At 40.8% G+C, this 18,534-nt stretch overlaps 1 protein-coding gene across 9 annotated transcripts in view; it reads left to right on the top strand.

Annotated features, from left to right (window-relative positions):
- Positions 1 to 18,534, top strand: part of LOC113036314 (chloride channel protein 2) — a 221,524-nt gene that overhangs the window by 85,616 nt on the left and 117,374 nt on the right. For all 9 annotated transcript variants that reach the window (XM_026192574.1, XM_026192578.1, XM_026192576.1 and 6 more), the window contains exon 2: positions 16,363 to 16,513. In XM_026192574.1, the coding sequence (XP_026048359.1) occupies positions 16,363 to 16,513 (151 nt within the window). The remainder of the gene's footprint in view (positions 1 to 16,362; positions 16,514 to 18,534) is intronic.

Genomic DNA, 18,534 nt, shown 5'->3' with positions numbered 1-18,534 from the left:
TCTTGCCGTCGCCCTCTCTGGAGGGTTCACACCACTTGTTGCACGGAGCCCAGCCTTTGTCTTTTGTGCCGTTTTTCTGTGGATTTGTCTATTTTACTGTGTTTGTGCGTCACTTTCTCAGGCTAGTTATTGTCACAGCTGTGTTTTCTCAGTCAGATGTCACTGATGAGTTTGCCGGACAGTGTGTCCTCAGCCCGCGTCTGTGTGAGAGTGTGAGAGTCGGGGCCGGTACAGGGCAGTGCCATGGCGGTGTCTTCCCACGTCCTGACTGAGCACGCGTGAGAGACGGAGCAAACACTGAGGGTCATTGTGCGTAGTCGTCTTTTCTCAGCTCCTTTTCTCACTGGGACTCCATTGTCTGTCCTCTGACTGTTATATTTCATTTCATCTTCAATTCAGCACTGGCATTTGAAAATGAAATGTTGTGGTAACGTAGTGACGCAATTATCAGTTTCTAATCAATACGATGAGTTGGAATCAGCCGCTGTCACAATATATTGCTAGCACATAGCTGGTCTCACAGAGCAGCAATACATTATAACTTGACATGATAACCTTACTTACCCATCATTTATCTGATAAACACCTAGGAGTCATGAAGAGTACCCCTGATGAGTCAAACAGGCTGTCGAATCTGTTAGAGCGCCTACATATTTTCCTAAAAATATCGATATTTGGCACCTGTGTGTGTGCGTGTGTTGGACCTGCTGGTGGTTGGGATGACTGAGAAAGATGCAGAAAGAATCAGAGACATATTCAGATTACCTAGGGTGTATATTCTGATTGCCATGCCCTTAAACCAGGCCGGTAGCCTGATCAGTTATTTGAAGGCTGTCATTTAACCGAGCAGCGCACGATCACATTCTGTACATAGGTGTCTGTGTGCTAACCTGTGAGGAAAGAAAGCTGCTCTTCCCTGAGTAACCTGATATCAGGTGTGTGCCTGGTATTTAAAATAAAATGTAGGAAAAAAAAAAGGCAAGTAATAGTTTTAAAAGACTTCTAAATACTCACAGTATATTTTTGCAGGCTGTTTTACGTTGTCTGTTACAGTCCACTTATTTTTGCCTGATGTTTAATTTTTAATTAAATTTTTTTGACTGGTTGATTTGTTGAATTTTTTTTTTAATATTTCATTTTTAATAAGCCAATGAAACATCTTAACAGGATTGTCCCCTTTATTAGTTGCTCTATTAGTCCAGACGACCAGGTGTCTTCATGTGGGACTGCGCAGCAGTTTTAATCCCTTTGCCTTTCAGTCTTCCAGATTTTGATTGGCTCATGTTTTTAAAAATCCACATGATAAAATGGGTGCTTTTCCTAAGTCTTACTTTCCTGAATGCCTGTCAAGACAAAGGCTGTCATTAGAGGTTAACGTTTCACTTTCTGCACTACTCTCAAAGCAGAAAATTGCAAGTCCATCGCAAAGTCACAAGCTACACAAATGTTTGTTGCATGTGATGTAAGCTACTGCAAAAAGGAAACGTAGCTCCGATAAGACTGGAAACTTGTAATAACTGGTTGAAACTGGTGGAAGTTAAACTCATAATAAAATTCTGAGAATTATTTGTGGGTCAAAAAGAGACGTGCCAGTGAATATTTGCATCACTACTGAAATACAAGTGGTCCTTAAATAAAACTGCAACTGACAGTTTACAGTTTTATAGGTTATCCATAGAAATATCCATAACTTAGTCTTAAGATCTTCAAAAGAAGCCAAGTGGACTTTTTCATGTTAATGGGAAGGTTGACATCCCAACTCCCACTCCCCACACACAGACACACACCACTATCTGTCTGTCTGCAAAACCATTTACCTAATGGGAATCTCTTCACCACAACTTCCTCTTTATGGACGCCCTCACTGCAGTGACCTCAATCTCACTACTTTGTGTCTGTGTGCGTGTGTGTGTGTCTGTGTTTGTGTGTGTGTGCGTTTGTTTACAGTGTGGGATGGATTTTATAGGTAGGGGTAGCCTGAAGGAAAGAACACACTGTGAACAGCATCATGGTGGTATATGTTTAGAAATGTGTCCACTGTGATGGAGCGCAGTTATTGAATAGCAGTGCATTTGATCTTGTTTTGATATCAGGTGTGTGTGTGTGTGTGTGTGTGTGTGTGTGTGTGTGTGTGTGTGTGTGTGTGTGTGTGTGTGTGTGTGTATTCTTTCTGTAAGGCCTTTATCTCTGGCTGCCACTTTATTCTAAAACTGTCAATTTTTTGGTTTCCTCTTGTAGAGGACTGAATTATTCATGGCTAAAATGATAATAAGTGCTGAGTGAAATTAAAACCCGTCCAATTGTAAAGTGATTGGCTCATCATGGTGTAACTGATGGATTGTGTCTAGAGGACACTGTAGACTGTGGTTGTGCAGGCACCGCTATAATGTGTTTACCACCATCTCATATGGTCGTGTTATCCTAGGCTCCCATTAGCAGTTGCGTCAGTAGCTCGCATCTAAGTTGCGAACTCAGGACCCAGCCACGCTACACCGTTAACAGTTATTTAGCCTGATATATGTACAAGTTACTGCATTTCATTTACAATGCATACTTCCTGGTTATTACATTGATCTTGAATCACTGCTAGTTTTTTTTTCCTGTGACACTGTGATTAACACCTAACACTATTACTTGTAGCACTGTCCCAAATACCACTTGCGCTCCAGATATTCTGGGCAGCTTGCTGCATCAATTAAAAAGGACTTTATCACTGGACTCTTTTTACACTACAGAAGGACCTCAGCACAAAACTGTGCTGTTCATCATACTTCAGTTCATGTTGCTGCTGCTGACAGCAACAATGTTCATAGCTTTTCTTTTTTCTTTAAATACCACTTTTCGATGATCGCTGCAGTGGCAGTGTAGTTTCAAACTTAAAAAAAAATTGAAATTCAAATACATTTACACTGAAACACAATGTGAATAGTCGAATATTTGTGTCCTCTTGTAAATTGATTGAAAACAGTTCCTTCTGTGGAAACCTTTTGTGGTTTTCAATTGATTGTGTACTTTTTTTTTTTTTTTTTTTTTTTTTTTTTTTTGAACAAATGCATATTTTTCTCTTTTTAGAGCTCTTTATTTGTCCGCAAAGATCCTTGTAACTAAAACCCAACTTAAGATCCAAGACTGTGGCCATGTAGGTGGTTGCACTTTGTTATCCCCTAAGGGGGAACTGTTTCCCATTGCCATTTAAACAGTAACAACAACAGAAAGGCAAAAAGCATGGTAGGTCCTTGTCTGCAAGGTTTAGTGCTAATTTTGTTCTCAGTCACTACTCTGATCTGTGTTGTTGAAGATCTCAGCAGCTGTTAATCAAGACAGATCGTTAACTATTTCTATGGGTTGCCAAATGTGCTTAAAGGTGATCAAAAGGAACACAGAAACTACTGTGTTCCTTTTGAACACAGTAGTTTCCCACAAGTTACCCACAATTAATTTACTTCAGTTTAGCAAATTTTAGCCAGCTAGCTTTGTCTTGTCATCTGTATGTTTCTCGACCTCCAGGTCAGTCAGCTTGCTGTATCGGAGTTGGCAGTGTTTTCAGCCTTGTGTTCATACACATACCGGTTATGTACTGCCAAACATCAACATCATCAATCGGAACAAGCACTTAAAGTTGTGCTCTAAAGTGAAATGAATGGACAGAAATGCCAAGATAATCTGCTGAACACAAGGTGATTAATTGGAGGAATGCAGTTTGAAAGCCTTCTTCAAAACCACATGTGGCTTTAAACCTTGGAAGGGACGACCAAGTGATGAAGTATTTGGAAGGAGCAGGTTTGCAGTTTGCCAGCAGTGCTGAATGTGCCCAAGTAAATGTGGGTTTTCTTAATGAGGCAACAGAAGAGTGCAAGTTCCACACGCGCATGTGCGCGCACACACAGTCCACAGGTGAATATCAGTGCTTTGCAGCGTCTGTGGCTTTTCCTGTGGTGGTTGTTAAGACGTGATGCTAATACCAATGTGCAGCTGCCAGTGCGCCGTTGGAACTGATTACTGGGGCGAGTGAATGAAGCAGGAATGGACAGAGAGAGAGGGAGAGGAAGAGTCATACAGTCTCTGTAGCACGACATCGGTGCTCGTCTGTCTACGTGTAACTGATATGAGGAAGTGAGAGACTGCTGCGTATTACTGAATAATCTTATTCATTTAACTGAAACTCTGGAACATAATTAAACAGCGTATTGCACCAACTGGAGCTGAAGTCGTTTAAAGACAGGGTCACTATTCAAGCCCCCCCTGTTGCTCACATTTTGCACATTGATTACATTTATTTGCTTTTGTTTAAGATGTGTGAAACCCCAGTCATTAATCACTAGCCATTCCTCCAGTGTTCACAGCTTCACTGTTTCATTCTTCTTGCTTCTTCCCTCCTGCCCCAACACACAGTTAAAATCTAAATTCAGCTCACACTGTAGGATAGATTCTGTATGGACTGCCAAACTTCTTTACACCCCCTCACACATATATCCACCTACCCCACCTCTTTCTTTTACCCCTCTTTGCATCGTTTCCATCACTGCTGTTCTCCAACACCTCCTGCAGCTTTTCCTGCCTCTTATTTTTCTGTCATCTGTCTACCCGTCGGTCTTCCCCTCCTTTTTCTGTTTGTCCAGCTCTGGGTCAGTGTGAGACAGGCCTCGAGGGTTGGCATGGCAGCTTGGCACAAGTTTGCAAGACTCCCTAGTAGCCCCCTGGGGTCCCTCACAGGAGGATAGGGAAACCTTTATTTACTGTAAATCCTTTTATTACACTGCTCCTTGCTTTCTTCTTGCAGTCTTTTTCTTGGCTACTTTGATTTGCTTATAGTAGTAAAATCGTGCTGGTTGTTAAGCATGTATTTGTTAGACCTTTCAAGAATTACACTCAAGGTTAGTAGTAAATGTTTTGTAGTAAAAGTATTTGACAGTAAAGTTCAAAAGTAGTTTCAAGAGCTAGGTCCACATTGCCGTCAATGAGTTGGACATGTTCTCAGCGGGCTGCCTTTGTCCCTGATTCTCTTCATAATTTTCATGGGCAGAATTTTTAGGTGTAGCCAGCTGGCAGTGTTCTGTTTTGGTGTTCTCAGGATAAGGGTCTGGAACAAGTTGCTGCCCCAAGTGAGGAAAGAGTGGAACAGGAAATTGACAGATTGCGGCCGTGTCTGCAACAATCTAGTTCTTCTTCTGGTCTGTTTTGGTGAAAAAAAGAGTTGAGGGTAAAAGCAGAGCTGCTGTCAGTCTGCCTCCCTGTCCTCATCAATAGTCACAACCTCTGGGTAGTGACCAAATGAATGAGATCACAGGTTGAAGCAGTGGAAAAGAGATTCCTCAGAAGTGTTTCTTGCCTGTCCCTTAGCCATAGGGTAAGCAGCTCATTTACTACTCTATTATTCTACTATTCTACTCTACTCAGAGTAGAGCTACTACTTTACATCAAAAGAAGCCAGTCAAGGCGGTATTTGCATCTGACTACGATGTCTCCTAGACACCTCCTGGGTGAACATGTCCTACTCAGAAGAGGCCCCAGGACAGGGTGGAGAAATTACATCTCTTGGCTGGCTTGGGAACGCTTTGGTATCCCTCCTGAGTGAGTTGAAGGAGGTGACCACGAAGAGGGCATATGCAAAGGCTGCATATTCCTTGATTATACTTGATTATACTATACTATTGCAGACAAAGTCACAGACAGATATCTGGCCTAGTTCTTGAAATTCTCTTTTTTTCAGTTTTTCCCATTTCTCTTTGGTATATGTTTATGTAGGTCTAGTCCAAAAATGGCTGCCTTGTCTGGGAATGAATCAAAATGGAATTCATTAGAAAATACTTAGACCCACATCCAGAACCTCTTCAGAGCTGAACTGAGACAAGTCTGCTAAAACCTTTATCCACCCATAACTTTCTGAGTGATCCTGATTAAAAATACATTTTAAAAATTGAAACTTAATCGGTCACAAAAACCAAGTAAGCCTGCAAGAAATAAGCTTATCATAGAACTATATTCTCCTTTAGTCTGCTCGAGGCTAGCACAACAACACTGATTTACTGGCTGAATAATGGCTGGTTAGGTGGCTGTGTGATGAAAGATGGGTATACTCTTTGTGATATTGGGGTATCACATGAAAGTTGGCTAACAGCATATATAAATAACAGCAAGGATACAGATTGCAAAGTATTACATCTGGACATTATGGCCCATCATTCAGTTGTTATTATGGAGAAGTCTGCAGATATCAAACCTAAACCCAACTTCCTTAGACCTGTGTCGTACGGTACAGATTGACTGTAGCCACACTGTGGTACCTTTACCTGGCACGGCTCACACTGGACCTCATTTTGATTCTTTTGAAGGAGTTTCACTTGTCTTTTAAAGTGTTGTAGTCGTCTTTAGTGTTGTCTGTTTTACTTTGTTGAGATAAAAATATCTGTGAGTCAATGTAAGATTGCACAGTTTAATTGTAAAGCGAGAAGTTCTGCCAAATAGTAGCAGATTTGAAATTAAAAAGTCAGCCAGCCATTCAGAAGCAGACAAAGGTGCTGCTGTGCTCAGTAATGTTCTGTGAACATTAAAATCTCAAAGCGGTGCAGTGTTTCCCCACACAGCTTTCTTCTCATTCGGGTGAAGAATCTTTCACCAAATTCCTCCTTCTGTCCTACGCCATCTCACCGCGCACCCTTTCTTCTTCCAGTCCTCTAACACAGTCCCTCCTTCAGATTAAATCACACAATGATTCTTTTAAATTCTCTTCTTCCTTCCTTAAAAGTACATCTTATTGACATAATACTTTCCCTAGTTGCTTACCTTAACCATTACAAATGATTTCTTAACCCTAAATCTAACCATAACCTAACTGTAACCCTCACACTTAAACCACATTTTGAGTCTCAAAAATGCCTTCAAACTTGTGGAAATATAGATTTTATCCCTATAAGAGCTGTCGGTCCAAACAAGTAAAGTAAACTTCCAATTTTTGGGAGGACTGACAGCAGGATCTGAATGTGCCTGTCATTGTTGACCATAAAATCCTACAGTGTCACTCACTTTTCTCTAACCAAGCGACAATAAATCGTACAGCTTTGGCTGAACACGGGTGGTGACACAAAGTTGTCATTCAGACTGCAGGAGAATGTCAGCTTCCTAGATGCAGCATTTTTTTTCCATTGAAGTTTAAGTATTTTTAACCCATGTGGGCGAAAGTTAACTTCTATTGGTGTCACCCAGCCCGAATTAGTGTCTTCAATAGGCTCTTTGTGTAATTGTGTGAGAAAACTCTACAATTACAGTTGCACTACTGACTCAGAACAAGTTCTTGAGACATGCTGCCCGGCCACAAAGGAAAACAAATGTGTTTATAGATGGCCACAAAGCTAGACAACCATTCAACATGCTGTTCAGACAGACAGCAAGTTAGATTAGCTACATTCAACTTGACTTTATTATTTTATGACAAACTATTTTTCAGGTTTGTTTGTTTTTTCTTATGTTTTTTTTATGTTTAGTTTTTTTTCTACTGTTGGATCTTTAAACCTCTAAGTGAAAGAAGATATCTTTAATATGGTCATCAGAAGCCCCTCCCATGTTCTGTTTGCAAAAGCAAAAAAAAAGCTGGCTTAAAGTTGAACTGCTCCGAAGACAAGCAACATGCGCTAAGGATCAAATCTGATTCATGCAAAGCTACTAGAATAGAATCCAAAAATAAAAATAAAAAGGTAGACATGAGGGGAATGTCATTTAAAATCAAATTCAGTTTAGGTGTGGACAACTGTGTTTACAGTGTACACAAATCTAAACGGAAACCGAGACGATAAATACTGATGATGTCAGTTCAAGTCCAGCAAAGACAATAGAAAAGAAACAAACAAGCAAGAGGGAACAGGTGTGCACGTGTGTTGTGCTAGTCTAGTTCACTGATTAACATTAAGACTCTGTGAAAACTTCACCTTCACCTTCTGTGTCCTCTTTATCTTGACTTGTTTCCTTTCTCCAAACGTTTTCTTTTTTGATAACGGTATCAATAAACCATGACCTCCTGTCTTATCTCTTATCTTTTGATCTTGTTTTCTATTCTCGGAGTCATAAACAGTTTCAGATATCACCTGAAATGTCCTGCATCATTGGCAGTTGTTGTCTTAACACTGTCCTGGGGCGTTTTGTTGCCCTGTCTGCTGAAAAATCTCAGCTTTTAGAGATACATGGTATTAAAGTTTGTTTCAGATTTTAAGTAATATTTTACTGTAGTAAACATGGAAATATGCACTCAATGTACCTTGCCCCTGTGAAATAAAGCACCCTGCCAGAGATCTTCAGATACTGCGATCTGAAAACAGGTGAAGCATTTTTCTTTTCCCCAACATTCCATGTAGGGTTTTTTTTTTTTTTTTTGTAAGACTTTACTACATGTAAACAAAGATGAGGAACAACTTGGGAATCATCTATCTGTCTCTGCTGTTATCTTACCTGTTTGAGTGCCTGTCATTAAACAAGGTGACTTGACCCTGGAGTCACAGTTGGTTTCTGCCTACCCAATCCTTGTCCCTTGTTAATTGCATGCTTGTAATTTAGTCTCTGAACTGTGTTTAAACCATGTTAAATAGATTTCGTGGTCTTGCAACAAACTTCCCTTTTGAAAGGACCTTGCTTCTCTGCTTCTTTCCAGCAGCTAATACCTTTAATATCAATACAGGCATTATTTGTCGTCTGTGCCCTCTCTCTTGCCCTTGTGGGCAGGACAATGAGTCCAGGACAGCCCGTTCATCTGGGATCAATTAACCCAGGCATTCAGGCTCAGCCAAATGCCCATTTCTGACTATGCTCAGCATAATGATAGGCTTTCAACCAATAATGTCTTTGTTCTGGATGGGTCTGTTTGTTTTCTTTCTTTGGTCAGATCCGAGTTTCAAGGGGTGCATCTGAGAAGGCCTATTTCTGCCCTCTTGTTTTTGGGTCTTTTGAGTTTCCGTCGCGTTTGAAGCTCCTTACTTAATTAAAACTTAGGGTTGGCGATCATGAATGTGGCTGAGAATGCCATGCAGAATGGCATCTTGGGTTAAACAGCGGTTGGCATTTGATGTCAGAAACCCCAAATCGCTCCCCAAATGTTTCCCTTCTTGATTTTTTTTTTTCTTCCTCCGTTTCCCACTGTTTGTGTTCATTCCTGTCCTCCTCCCATATTGGACTTTAACATGGACCCGGCGAGGTATTTCCAGGCTTGTCAGTCTATTAATCCTTTCTACCAAGAAGAGTCTACTATTAAGAAGTGGTTTTCAACTGGAGCCAGATCCACATTTTCGAACCACAAATTCATCAAGAAATGTTTTAAATGCTTTCAAAGCCTTTTGATTCTGTTCATCTGGGCCTCTAAAAGAAAGTTCCGCTGTTCTGTGGTATGCTAGTGTTTCCCAGAGAATTGCATTTTGTTGATGGTGGTTGTCGGTAAGGCTGCTCGATTATGGCAAAAATTAGGGCTGGGCGATATGACCCAAAATTCATATCTCGATATTTTTTAGCTGGATGGCGATATAAGATATATATCTCGATATATTTTTTTAAAGCCATAAAGTAAGAACAAAAAGAGAGTTCTTAGTCAAAGCTGTGTCCCAGATGTCACACAGGCACTTTTATTAACATAGAGCAGATATACATAAAATTGACTCAAAAATAAATTATGAGCATTTATTAAATAATAATGCTCCATAAATAAAAGAAAACAATGTTGTTTTTGTGCATAACAAAAAGCTCACAATTGTGCAGTCAAAATGTAAACTAAAAGACGCTGAGCACAATAACAAAGACAGATTTCACAGCTGCTCTGTTCCCAACTTGTACTGCGTGACTGACAGCCTGGAGTTTGAAATCCGCTTCGCAACCGCGTCTCTTAACAGGTGCCATTTATAGTCCTTATACACAGTAGGGTAATATTACGTTGAAGTACAGTACGTATCACTCCGCGAGGCTCAGCCGTAATGCTCCGACAATCCATCAAGCGGTGCAGCTCCGTAGCTTACTAAAGTCGTACTAAAACATTTTTTGACAGATTGCTGAGCGCTGTGTACCACATAAAATCGGTTCGCAGCCATCAAGCACAACCAGAATTCATACATAAGGCGCGCTGTCAACTTTTGAGAAAATGAAAGGATTTTAGTCCGTGCAGCCCCTCTGGGCTGCATGGCGTTAGCGTGGTTAGCTCGTTAGCATGGTTAGCTAGCTAACACGTTGACGCCGTCCAGCCCCACGCACGGGGCGATGCGCAGTAACTCGTTAACGGAGATTTGCCGTGTCCATCTTGTCGCTTCCTGCAGGTGAAGCGATGGGGGACGAGGAGTTGTGTTCAGTGAAGGAGAGGCGAGGCCGAGTAACATTGCGTAAAGACGAAAGTGGACGAAAGAGAGGCAAACCTGCGGCTCCACAAGTATAATTATAACGTAACATAGACTATATCGATATAAAGGATATTGTCACATCTTATATCTCGTATAAAAATATATCGATATTTTTTAAAAACTCGATATATCGCCCAGCTCTAGCAAAAATGATAATCACGATTATTTTCACTGAAATTGAGATCTCGATTATTTGACGATATTTATTTAACCCTTTCGACCTACTATAGAACCAAGTCCGCCAGAGCTTATATTATTTTTTTACATGTTGTAGTGCCATTTGTGGGAGCATTTCAAGTTGCTATACAACTGTTATAGCCCATATTTTAATAATATGTATGCATTAAGTCCATAGTAACTACATTAATTGCAAAAAAGTGCAATAAACTACAAAAAAATTGAAAATCGTTTTTGTTTTGTTTTTTACATATATTTCTACTTGGAGAAATTTAAGAGGTTTATCCCTCAAAACTTTAAATACAAAAAAGGTGCAAAAAATAGTTTACAACAACAGGAAATTTATTTTGAGTGTCTTCACCTATGGCCACGAGCTGTGGGTAGTGACCGAAAGAACGAGATCGCGGATACAAGCGGCGGAAATGAGCTTCCTCCGAAGGGTGGCTGGCCTCTCCCTTAGAGATAGGGTGAGAAGTTCGGCCATCCGGGAGGGGCTTAGAGTAGAGCAGCTGCTGCTCCACATCGAAAGGAGCCAGCTGAGGTGGTTCGGGCATCTGGCAAGGATGCCCCCTGGGCGCCTCCTGGGCGAGGTGTTCCAGGCATGTCCCACCGGGAGGAGGCCCCGGGGCAGACCCAGGACACGCTGGAGAGATTATATCTCTCGGCTGGCCTGGGAACGCCTTGGTATTCCCCCGGACAAGCTGGAGGAGGTGGCTGGGGAGAGGGAGGTCTGGACCTCTTTGCTTAGGCTGCTACCCCCGCGACCCGACCTCGGATAAGCGGATGAAGATGGATGGATGGATGGATGTCTTCATAGTTTTATTTTGGAGATACACTAATTTTTATATACTGCAGGAAAAACGAAAAAACAATCCTATGATGCAAATTTGCAAAGAAAACAGCAGGTGCATCAAAATAAACTATTTCCAGCAGTGCAAATCGAGTTCTAAGCATCCCAGCAACTATTCAGAAAAGTCAAACATGACCAGTATAGGCTTTTAAGGCCTACAAGTAAAAAAACTACATTTTCCGCGAAAATGACGTCACTTCCGGTTTCAGGCAGGAAATGGCGGACATGCGATAGTTCGCGCTGACGTCTGTTTCACTGTGGGAAATGTTACGAACAGCTGATCGGATCGGCAAAGCGTGTTTCTGGAATATTATGTTTTTGTTCCTGCAAGCGCTTTTTATGCAATTTTTGCAAAGCTTTATGCGGAAGGAAACCATGACCGAGGACAAGCTGATGGCATAAGATGTAAGTACAACTCCTCCGGTTTCATATGCAAAACAAATTATTGCGCTAGCTTACACGGTTCAGGTTCTACAGGGATTTAAAAATAGTTACACAAAACGGAGCGTGCTGCTCTGACCGGCTTTAAAGGGTTAACAATAACAATGTATTTAAAAAATAATATAAAATAGTGTGCAACACCACTGAAGTTTTTTTTTTTTTTTTTTTTTTTTTAACCTCTCTTTTCAACCAATGGCAGTCACTCTCCTCTCCAAATAACTTCTGCTTAGCTTTCCAAGCTTCCCTCGGGTCCTCTTAATCAGCGGTCTCCAATGTTTTTTGCACCACGGACAGGTTTATGTCCGACAATATTTTCACGGACCGGCCTTTAAGGTGTCGCAGATAAATTAGGGAGGGGCTAATAATCGGCTCAATCATTTTTAATGATCATGAAAGCCCAGATCGTAATTGTGATTAAAATTCAATTAATTGAGCAGCCCTAGTTGTCGGATACATGCGCATGTGTGTTTTGACAACTGTAGGTACATGCGACCTTCCACAGATGAATTATTAAATTATACCATTATATTTAATATTTCAACTTCCAACTACTATGTGACAAATGCATGATGAGTAATAAGCTCAGCTGTGAAATCTTGACTTAAATCCAATAATGATGCACAGAAAAGCAACTACTTCAAACAGCTACTTGAAAATGAAGTGTTGACAAAAAAAATATTGAAGATTTGCTTATGCTAAGCACCTGTCAGATAAATATGTGGGCTATTTCAGTGACTACACTGGTGGTTTCGAAAGGTGGAAGACTTTAATCTCAGTCGGTTGGAAAATTATATTTTACCATCTAAAAAAAGTCCTTGGCCTTTCGAAATCTTCTGCTGCACACTGTCTTAAAGTCAGGTGTTCACTTAATTGAATTTGGCCTGAACACATACTTCCTTAATTTGTCACTTCATAGATCTGCATATTCAGGGACTTAGACGCACTTAGATTTGCATCTAAGTGCCTAGATTTAATCTTTATCAGTCATTGTTAGCTGATACCTGATCTATTTGATAAAGTCACTACTGGGGCTCCTGGTTACTCCTGGAATTTCATTGACTTTAGTGACATAACTGCTATGGCTTCACAGAACCCACACGAGCTTGATAAGGACAGAACTTGCACAAGATGTAGTCAACCTTTTCACAGCACGGCTGTAACAAGAGACACAATGTGACCGGAGCCAACAATAAATGTGACTCAAAGGCACCTTTTCTGTGAGCTGAAAGACCTGTTTTGACCTCCTGTTTTGACTGAACCATGGCTACAATTTGAAGTCCTGTGCTGCTCCTCACTCACCCTGCGCCAACCTGTCAGCTTATACGGGATTTGCAGTTCAGACAAACTTATGCAAGAATGTACATGGGTGTGTGTTGTTAAAAATAGTTTTTTTTTTTTGTGCGCATGGCAGACGGTGTATACAAGTGCATATTGCCCGTGGGTGTAAGGGTGTGTGTGTGAGAGTCGATCTGCATGCTTTTCCCCTTTGTATGTTATCAAAACAGTTTCTTTTGTCAGCCAACAGGCGCCACTTTTCAAGAAATTTTATCCTGGTTCCTGTGTCTGTTTTCCGTGCACGGAATCGTTCTATATCGGATCTGGACATTTGATTATTAAGAAAGTGAACACACAACACAGTCATGTGACCCGTAAAAGGAATGTGCCCTGAATGATTTTTCTTTTTCTTTTTTTTCCTTCAAGGCCATGTCAACGAGTATTTCCAATTTAAAACTGATGATAGTTGGTGTCTGTGCTCAGCATGAATTATTCAATATTTGGCTGTTCTATATTTCACACTGTCCACGGGCACGCACGCGCACTAGTGCGCTCGGCACTCATATATATATATATATATATATATTCATATATATATATATATATACACACACACACACACACACACACACACACACACACACACACACACACACACACACACACACACACACTCATAGTGAGTTTTACACGGTTCTTCTTTGCTGCATTTAGTTTTTAACCAAAACGCTTGAGATTTTTTTCCAATAGCAAAAATCTGATCTCTTTTAATAGTGAAAAAAAACCCTGTAATAATATAAATAAATAAATAAAATCACAGGACATGACATTTTAAACATGCTCAGTCAGACCACAACACATATTTCATCACGTATTTAACGGAGCCCCTTTCAGGCCCTTTAACTGTTTTTATTGCTTGTAAGAGCAGCTGTTAATTTTGCAGCGCTTTCACAGTGGTTTATTTCCATAAATGTTTAACTTCATTAACTTTTATAACACATGCAATTGAACCATTAAGTTAATGTTCACCTCTGAACGTAAAGGCACTCTTGGCCGTGTAGTGCGGTGCCTCCATTGATGTTGCAGGAAAGCTTGAGCAGGAAGAAGAGTGGGAGCGGGATTCATGGAACGATGAGGAGGGAGTAGAGTTGGAGAGCCTGTTACAACTTCACAGAAAAGTCATGTTATGTGATTCCACTTCATTGTGTTTTATTAGACACATCCCCAGTTCAACTTTGGGAGGATACACAAACCTCAGGTCTGTGCCAAATCAAACGGCTGGTGTGGCGACCCATTTGGAAATAAAGGAGCAGCCAAAAAGTACCTAAAGAATTACCAAGTTTGAGTCTGACTGTGAATTTTGTCCAAAATACTTGAGCATTAAGTCTACAGTGGACACCCGATGTCAGTATAAAAAGACATGATGCCAATTGTTGTTTGAGCAGTGTTGATACTCAACTTTGTGGACCCGATAACGCAAAAATGAAGCGATGAGATATTGTCAGTGCGTCTGCTAAAAATCTTGATAAGTTCAAATCTCGGTGACTTTGACCTCAACGAGAAGAAAGTCACCTAGGACTTTCAAATTGATACAATAGGTGCATCTACTAGGAGGCTGAGGGGCAGCACTGGCGGCTGTCAGTATTTTTGCAATTTACTATAGGCAGCAATATTCTCAAACAACTAAACCACCACCAACAATAACCTCCGTTACACTTCTAACACTGTTATTTCCACCACTACGTTGTAGATTTTACCCACCAGTGAAAACAAAGCAGAAGATTTTAATGAGAGTACATTGCTGATCCCCAAAGGGACAGCTTGAACTGTAGAGTATCTAGCACTGTGTTCTTATTCTTGCTTCTATTGAACATGACCAAATATAGTCCGATACACTTTTTGGGACCTTTCACAACCAAGTGAGTGCTGATGAAAGTATATACTGAAACACTTCAGGAATGAGGCTTCATTATACCCGATTTCCTTATTTGTCCTGTTCACTTTGGACTAACACTGTGATGTGTGCAACATTTTGCAAAAGTCTGAATGTGTTTGCATGTAAAGAATTGGGTTTATAAGTATCCAAATTTTGAACATCACACAGCAACTTTGATGCGGCCTTGATGGCCTTGCATGACCTGCTTCAGGAAGTTTTAAAAGCCTTGCTCTGTTGAGAGTGGAGGGGGCGGGGGCCAAGAGGAAATCATCAGTGCCCCAGTTCCTGTCCAGTACCCAAGATTACTATGGGAGGGCGAGCTGCCATCTAGGTGGTGCATAAAACTTGACATTTCCTGCCTCTTGTATTGCTGACTTGACTTTTGTGTGTGTGTGTGTGTGTGTGTGTGTGTGTGTGTGTGTGTGTGTGTGTGTGTGTGTGTGTGTGTGTGTGTGTGTGTGTGTGTGTGTGTGTGTGTGTGTGTGTGTGTGTGTGTGTGTGTGTGTGTGTGTGTGTGTGATGCAGCTTTTGGAGGGAGTCAGTTTGAGATGGAAGGTTCCTGTACTGAGGTCACAGATTACAGCCAGTAAGGAGTCACTGAGTCTATTGCTGAGCATAAATTTATTACGTAAACCTGTGAAAAAGCGAGGACGCAAACCAAGCTAATAGACATACAGTAAGATCTCAAACACACAGGAGGAACCCATCGAGTAAACAAACACTGAGTCATAAGGAGTATTATATAATACTACAGTGTAACGTTTCTTGAAAGTCAATCTTTTCTTAATGAAATCAATCTTTTATGCTTAACTGTGGTTAAATTTACCCAGACCTAACCCTAACTTGATCTTACGCATCAACAGCAGTATTTGAATGGCGCCATTTTAAAAGAGTTATCCTTTGGTGGAAGAATGTGGCCTGGGATGCTGAGTGGAGCAGCTGCTATCAAAACTCAAGTTAATGCATCACAAGCATAGGGCAGAATTTCAGCAGAGTGTATCTCATGTTGTATTTACACAGAAAGTGTTGCACTGCAGTTTTCATGCCATGTTTTCACTGCACACATAATAGTAACCAGGAGCTCCAAGTAACCAGAGCATCACATCTGTTTTTCATTTTCTATTTATTTTGCACTTCGAGCTCTGAGCAGTTGTAAGAGGCAGGTGACCTACGCTTAAGACTGCGCCTGAACGCCTCCTGTGTTGATACAGACTTTTGGTGATCCTCATTGAACTGTATTTTTGATTTGTTACTGACGTCTAGGGGCATGTTTAATATGTATGTTCCTTGAAACCTAAAAATATGACTGTGTCCATTTCCAGATGTATGGGCGTTACACCCAGGAGCTCGGGGTGTACGCCAAAGAGGAGGCCGCTCGGCTGAGGGAGAGCGGGCAGAGGCGATCAGTCAGCGATCGAAGCCGGACATTGGACCTGCTGGAGTACGACAAGGGCCGCTGTGCCAAGTGTCGGAGTAAGTTTCAGACCACACAGCCTCATACCGGTTTCTGGAATAAGGGCCACTGATGAGATTATTTCTGACCATTTGCTTAGCGTGATTTAATGACACTCAAATGAACAAAATTGGTGTGAAAAAAGTGCAAAGTTGGAGAGTTCCCGTTTGGCTTTAACTAAAATCTTTTTAGTGCCAGCACCAAAAATTTCCTCTTTTGTTTGAACATTTGTGACATATAATCTAAAATCCTGCCACTGCGGTGATCAGTGGGCCATTGCTCATTGCTATACAGTTTACTTTTTGGCCTTTTTCGTTATATCTTGTCATGTGTGATATAGCTATAGGACTTCTCTGTGACATTTTCTGGTGGTCGATAATGTCTGCCTTGGATGTGAGTGTCCCACAGTACTGACAAGACAAGATCGCTGAACATCGGGTTTTACTGTGGTTTGGCCATGTGCCCACTGACTGACAGCTCCAGTATGGCACAGTTCGATTACTATAAAGTGTGTTTACCCTGGTCATAGGGGCTTTTAGGAGGGAGGTTAGGGACCTTACTAAATTACTGGAATTCTGGACATTTCCGGGGCTTGGACGAAAGTTGATGGTTTTTCTAAATTGTTATTGGGAAGAAAAAAAATTAAGTCAGTCTTTGCAATGATTTAGCTCAGGACAGTCATAGAAAAGAAGTGCTATAGTGTGTGAGCCCCATTAATAGACATATAAACAGTACACACTCATATTTACATAGAGGAGCCTGAGACTTCCCCAGCTTGAGGAAAATTGTTTGGTCACTATTACCTTTGTGTTGAAAATGTAGTGCCAAAGGCACTTTGATAACTCTAAAATGGCTCCTCTGCCTTATGTTTAGCTTGAAGCATTTAGCTTACCGGAGAGTTAAAGGAAGAAAAGAGTCAAAAGTGCAAGAAAATGCTCACAAAGGCAATCCTTGGAGCTTTTTACTGCATGGCTGAATTCATGTGAACATTCCCCAGCCTTTCTCTCCCTGCTGTTGGTGGGGATAAAAAATAATTATGAGTGTGTGTGCATGTTATTCAGGCAGATAAGATTAGATAAGATTGTGTATAGAATGCTTTGCAGGATGAAAGAGGTTGTTAACACAACATTACAAAGGGAAAGTCTTTGACATTTATGTTGGATTTTGAAGGCACATGCACAGACTGTCTGTCTCAGATGGTAACTGAGACTGAGGTACCAGTTTAATTCTTGGTCAAGCTTTATTTGTCAAGAGGTCTAAATCCAGACTGACACTGGTACAGACTGATTCAGACCCAAATCAGGATAAATCTCCATCAGAGGGATTAATTGCCTACAGTTGGAGTTTACATGGAGTGTTACTTTTACAGTATTGGGCTTGAATGTTTTTTTTCAAACGGTTATTTTTTTTCCTGTGGAATAATTATTTATAAAATACACCTTTTTATAAGAGTTCAAAAAGAGTGCAGTTCACAAGTTTTGGTTTTCTGAAATAAAAGAAGTTCAAAAGCCATCAAAAATTTTCTGGCACTGGTCTGATTTAATATGTGAGTTAAATGGTCTATTTGTAACAATGGTCAGAGTTCAGGTTTTCAAATGATATTTGGCCTGTTTTAACCAGATTTCTCCAATGAGCTTTTAATGTACTTTATTATTGCAATCACTCTGTTCACTGTGCCAAAGTCACTGGTAGCAAAACAGCCCCAGGAAATGATGCTAACCCCATCATGCTCTGCAGTACAGTTTTAGGTACTCATTCAAACTCTGATAATTATGGCAAGATACCTTCATTTTTATCTCATGTGAACATAAAAGTCTTTATGATTGTCCATATGATCACCCACAAACTTTAGTCAAGACTGAAGGTGTCGATTTGGGGCCTCTTTCTTCACCCATCTCAGGGGTGGGTGAAAACCTGGCTGACGGTAGAGGGTGCAGGGGAGACATTTCTGTTTTGCTTTTTGTTTTTTTCAGATATGCATTGATCACACTGGTCTATTTCACTATGTTTTTCAGTCCAATGAGTGCGGTAAAAGCCCAGG

The sequence above is a fragment of the Astatotilapia calliptera genome, chromosome 14 (assembly GCF_900246225.1).
Source record: "Astatotilapia calliptera chromosome 14, fAstCal1.2, whole genome shotgun sequence".
Lineage (NCBI taxonomy): Eukaryota > Metazoa > Chordata > Actinopteri > Cichliformes > Cichlidae > Astatotilapia > Astatotilapia calliptera.
The sequence above is the reverse complement of the archived record's forward strand: the minus strand, read 5'-3'. Positions and strand labels throughout refer to the sequence as shown.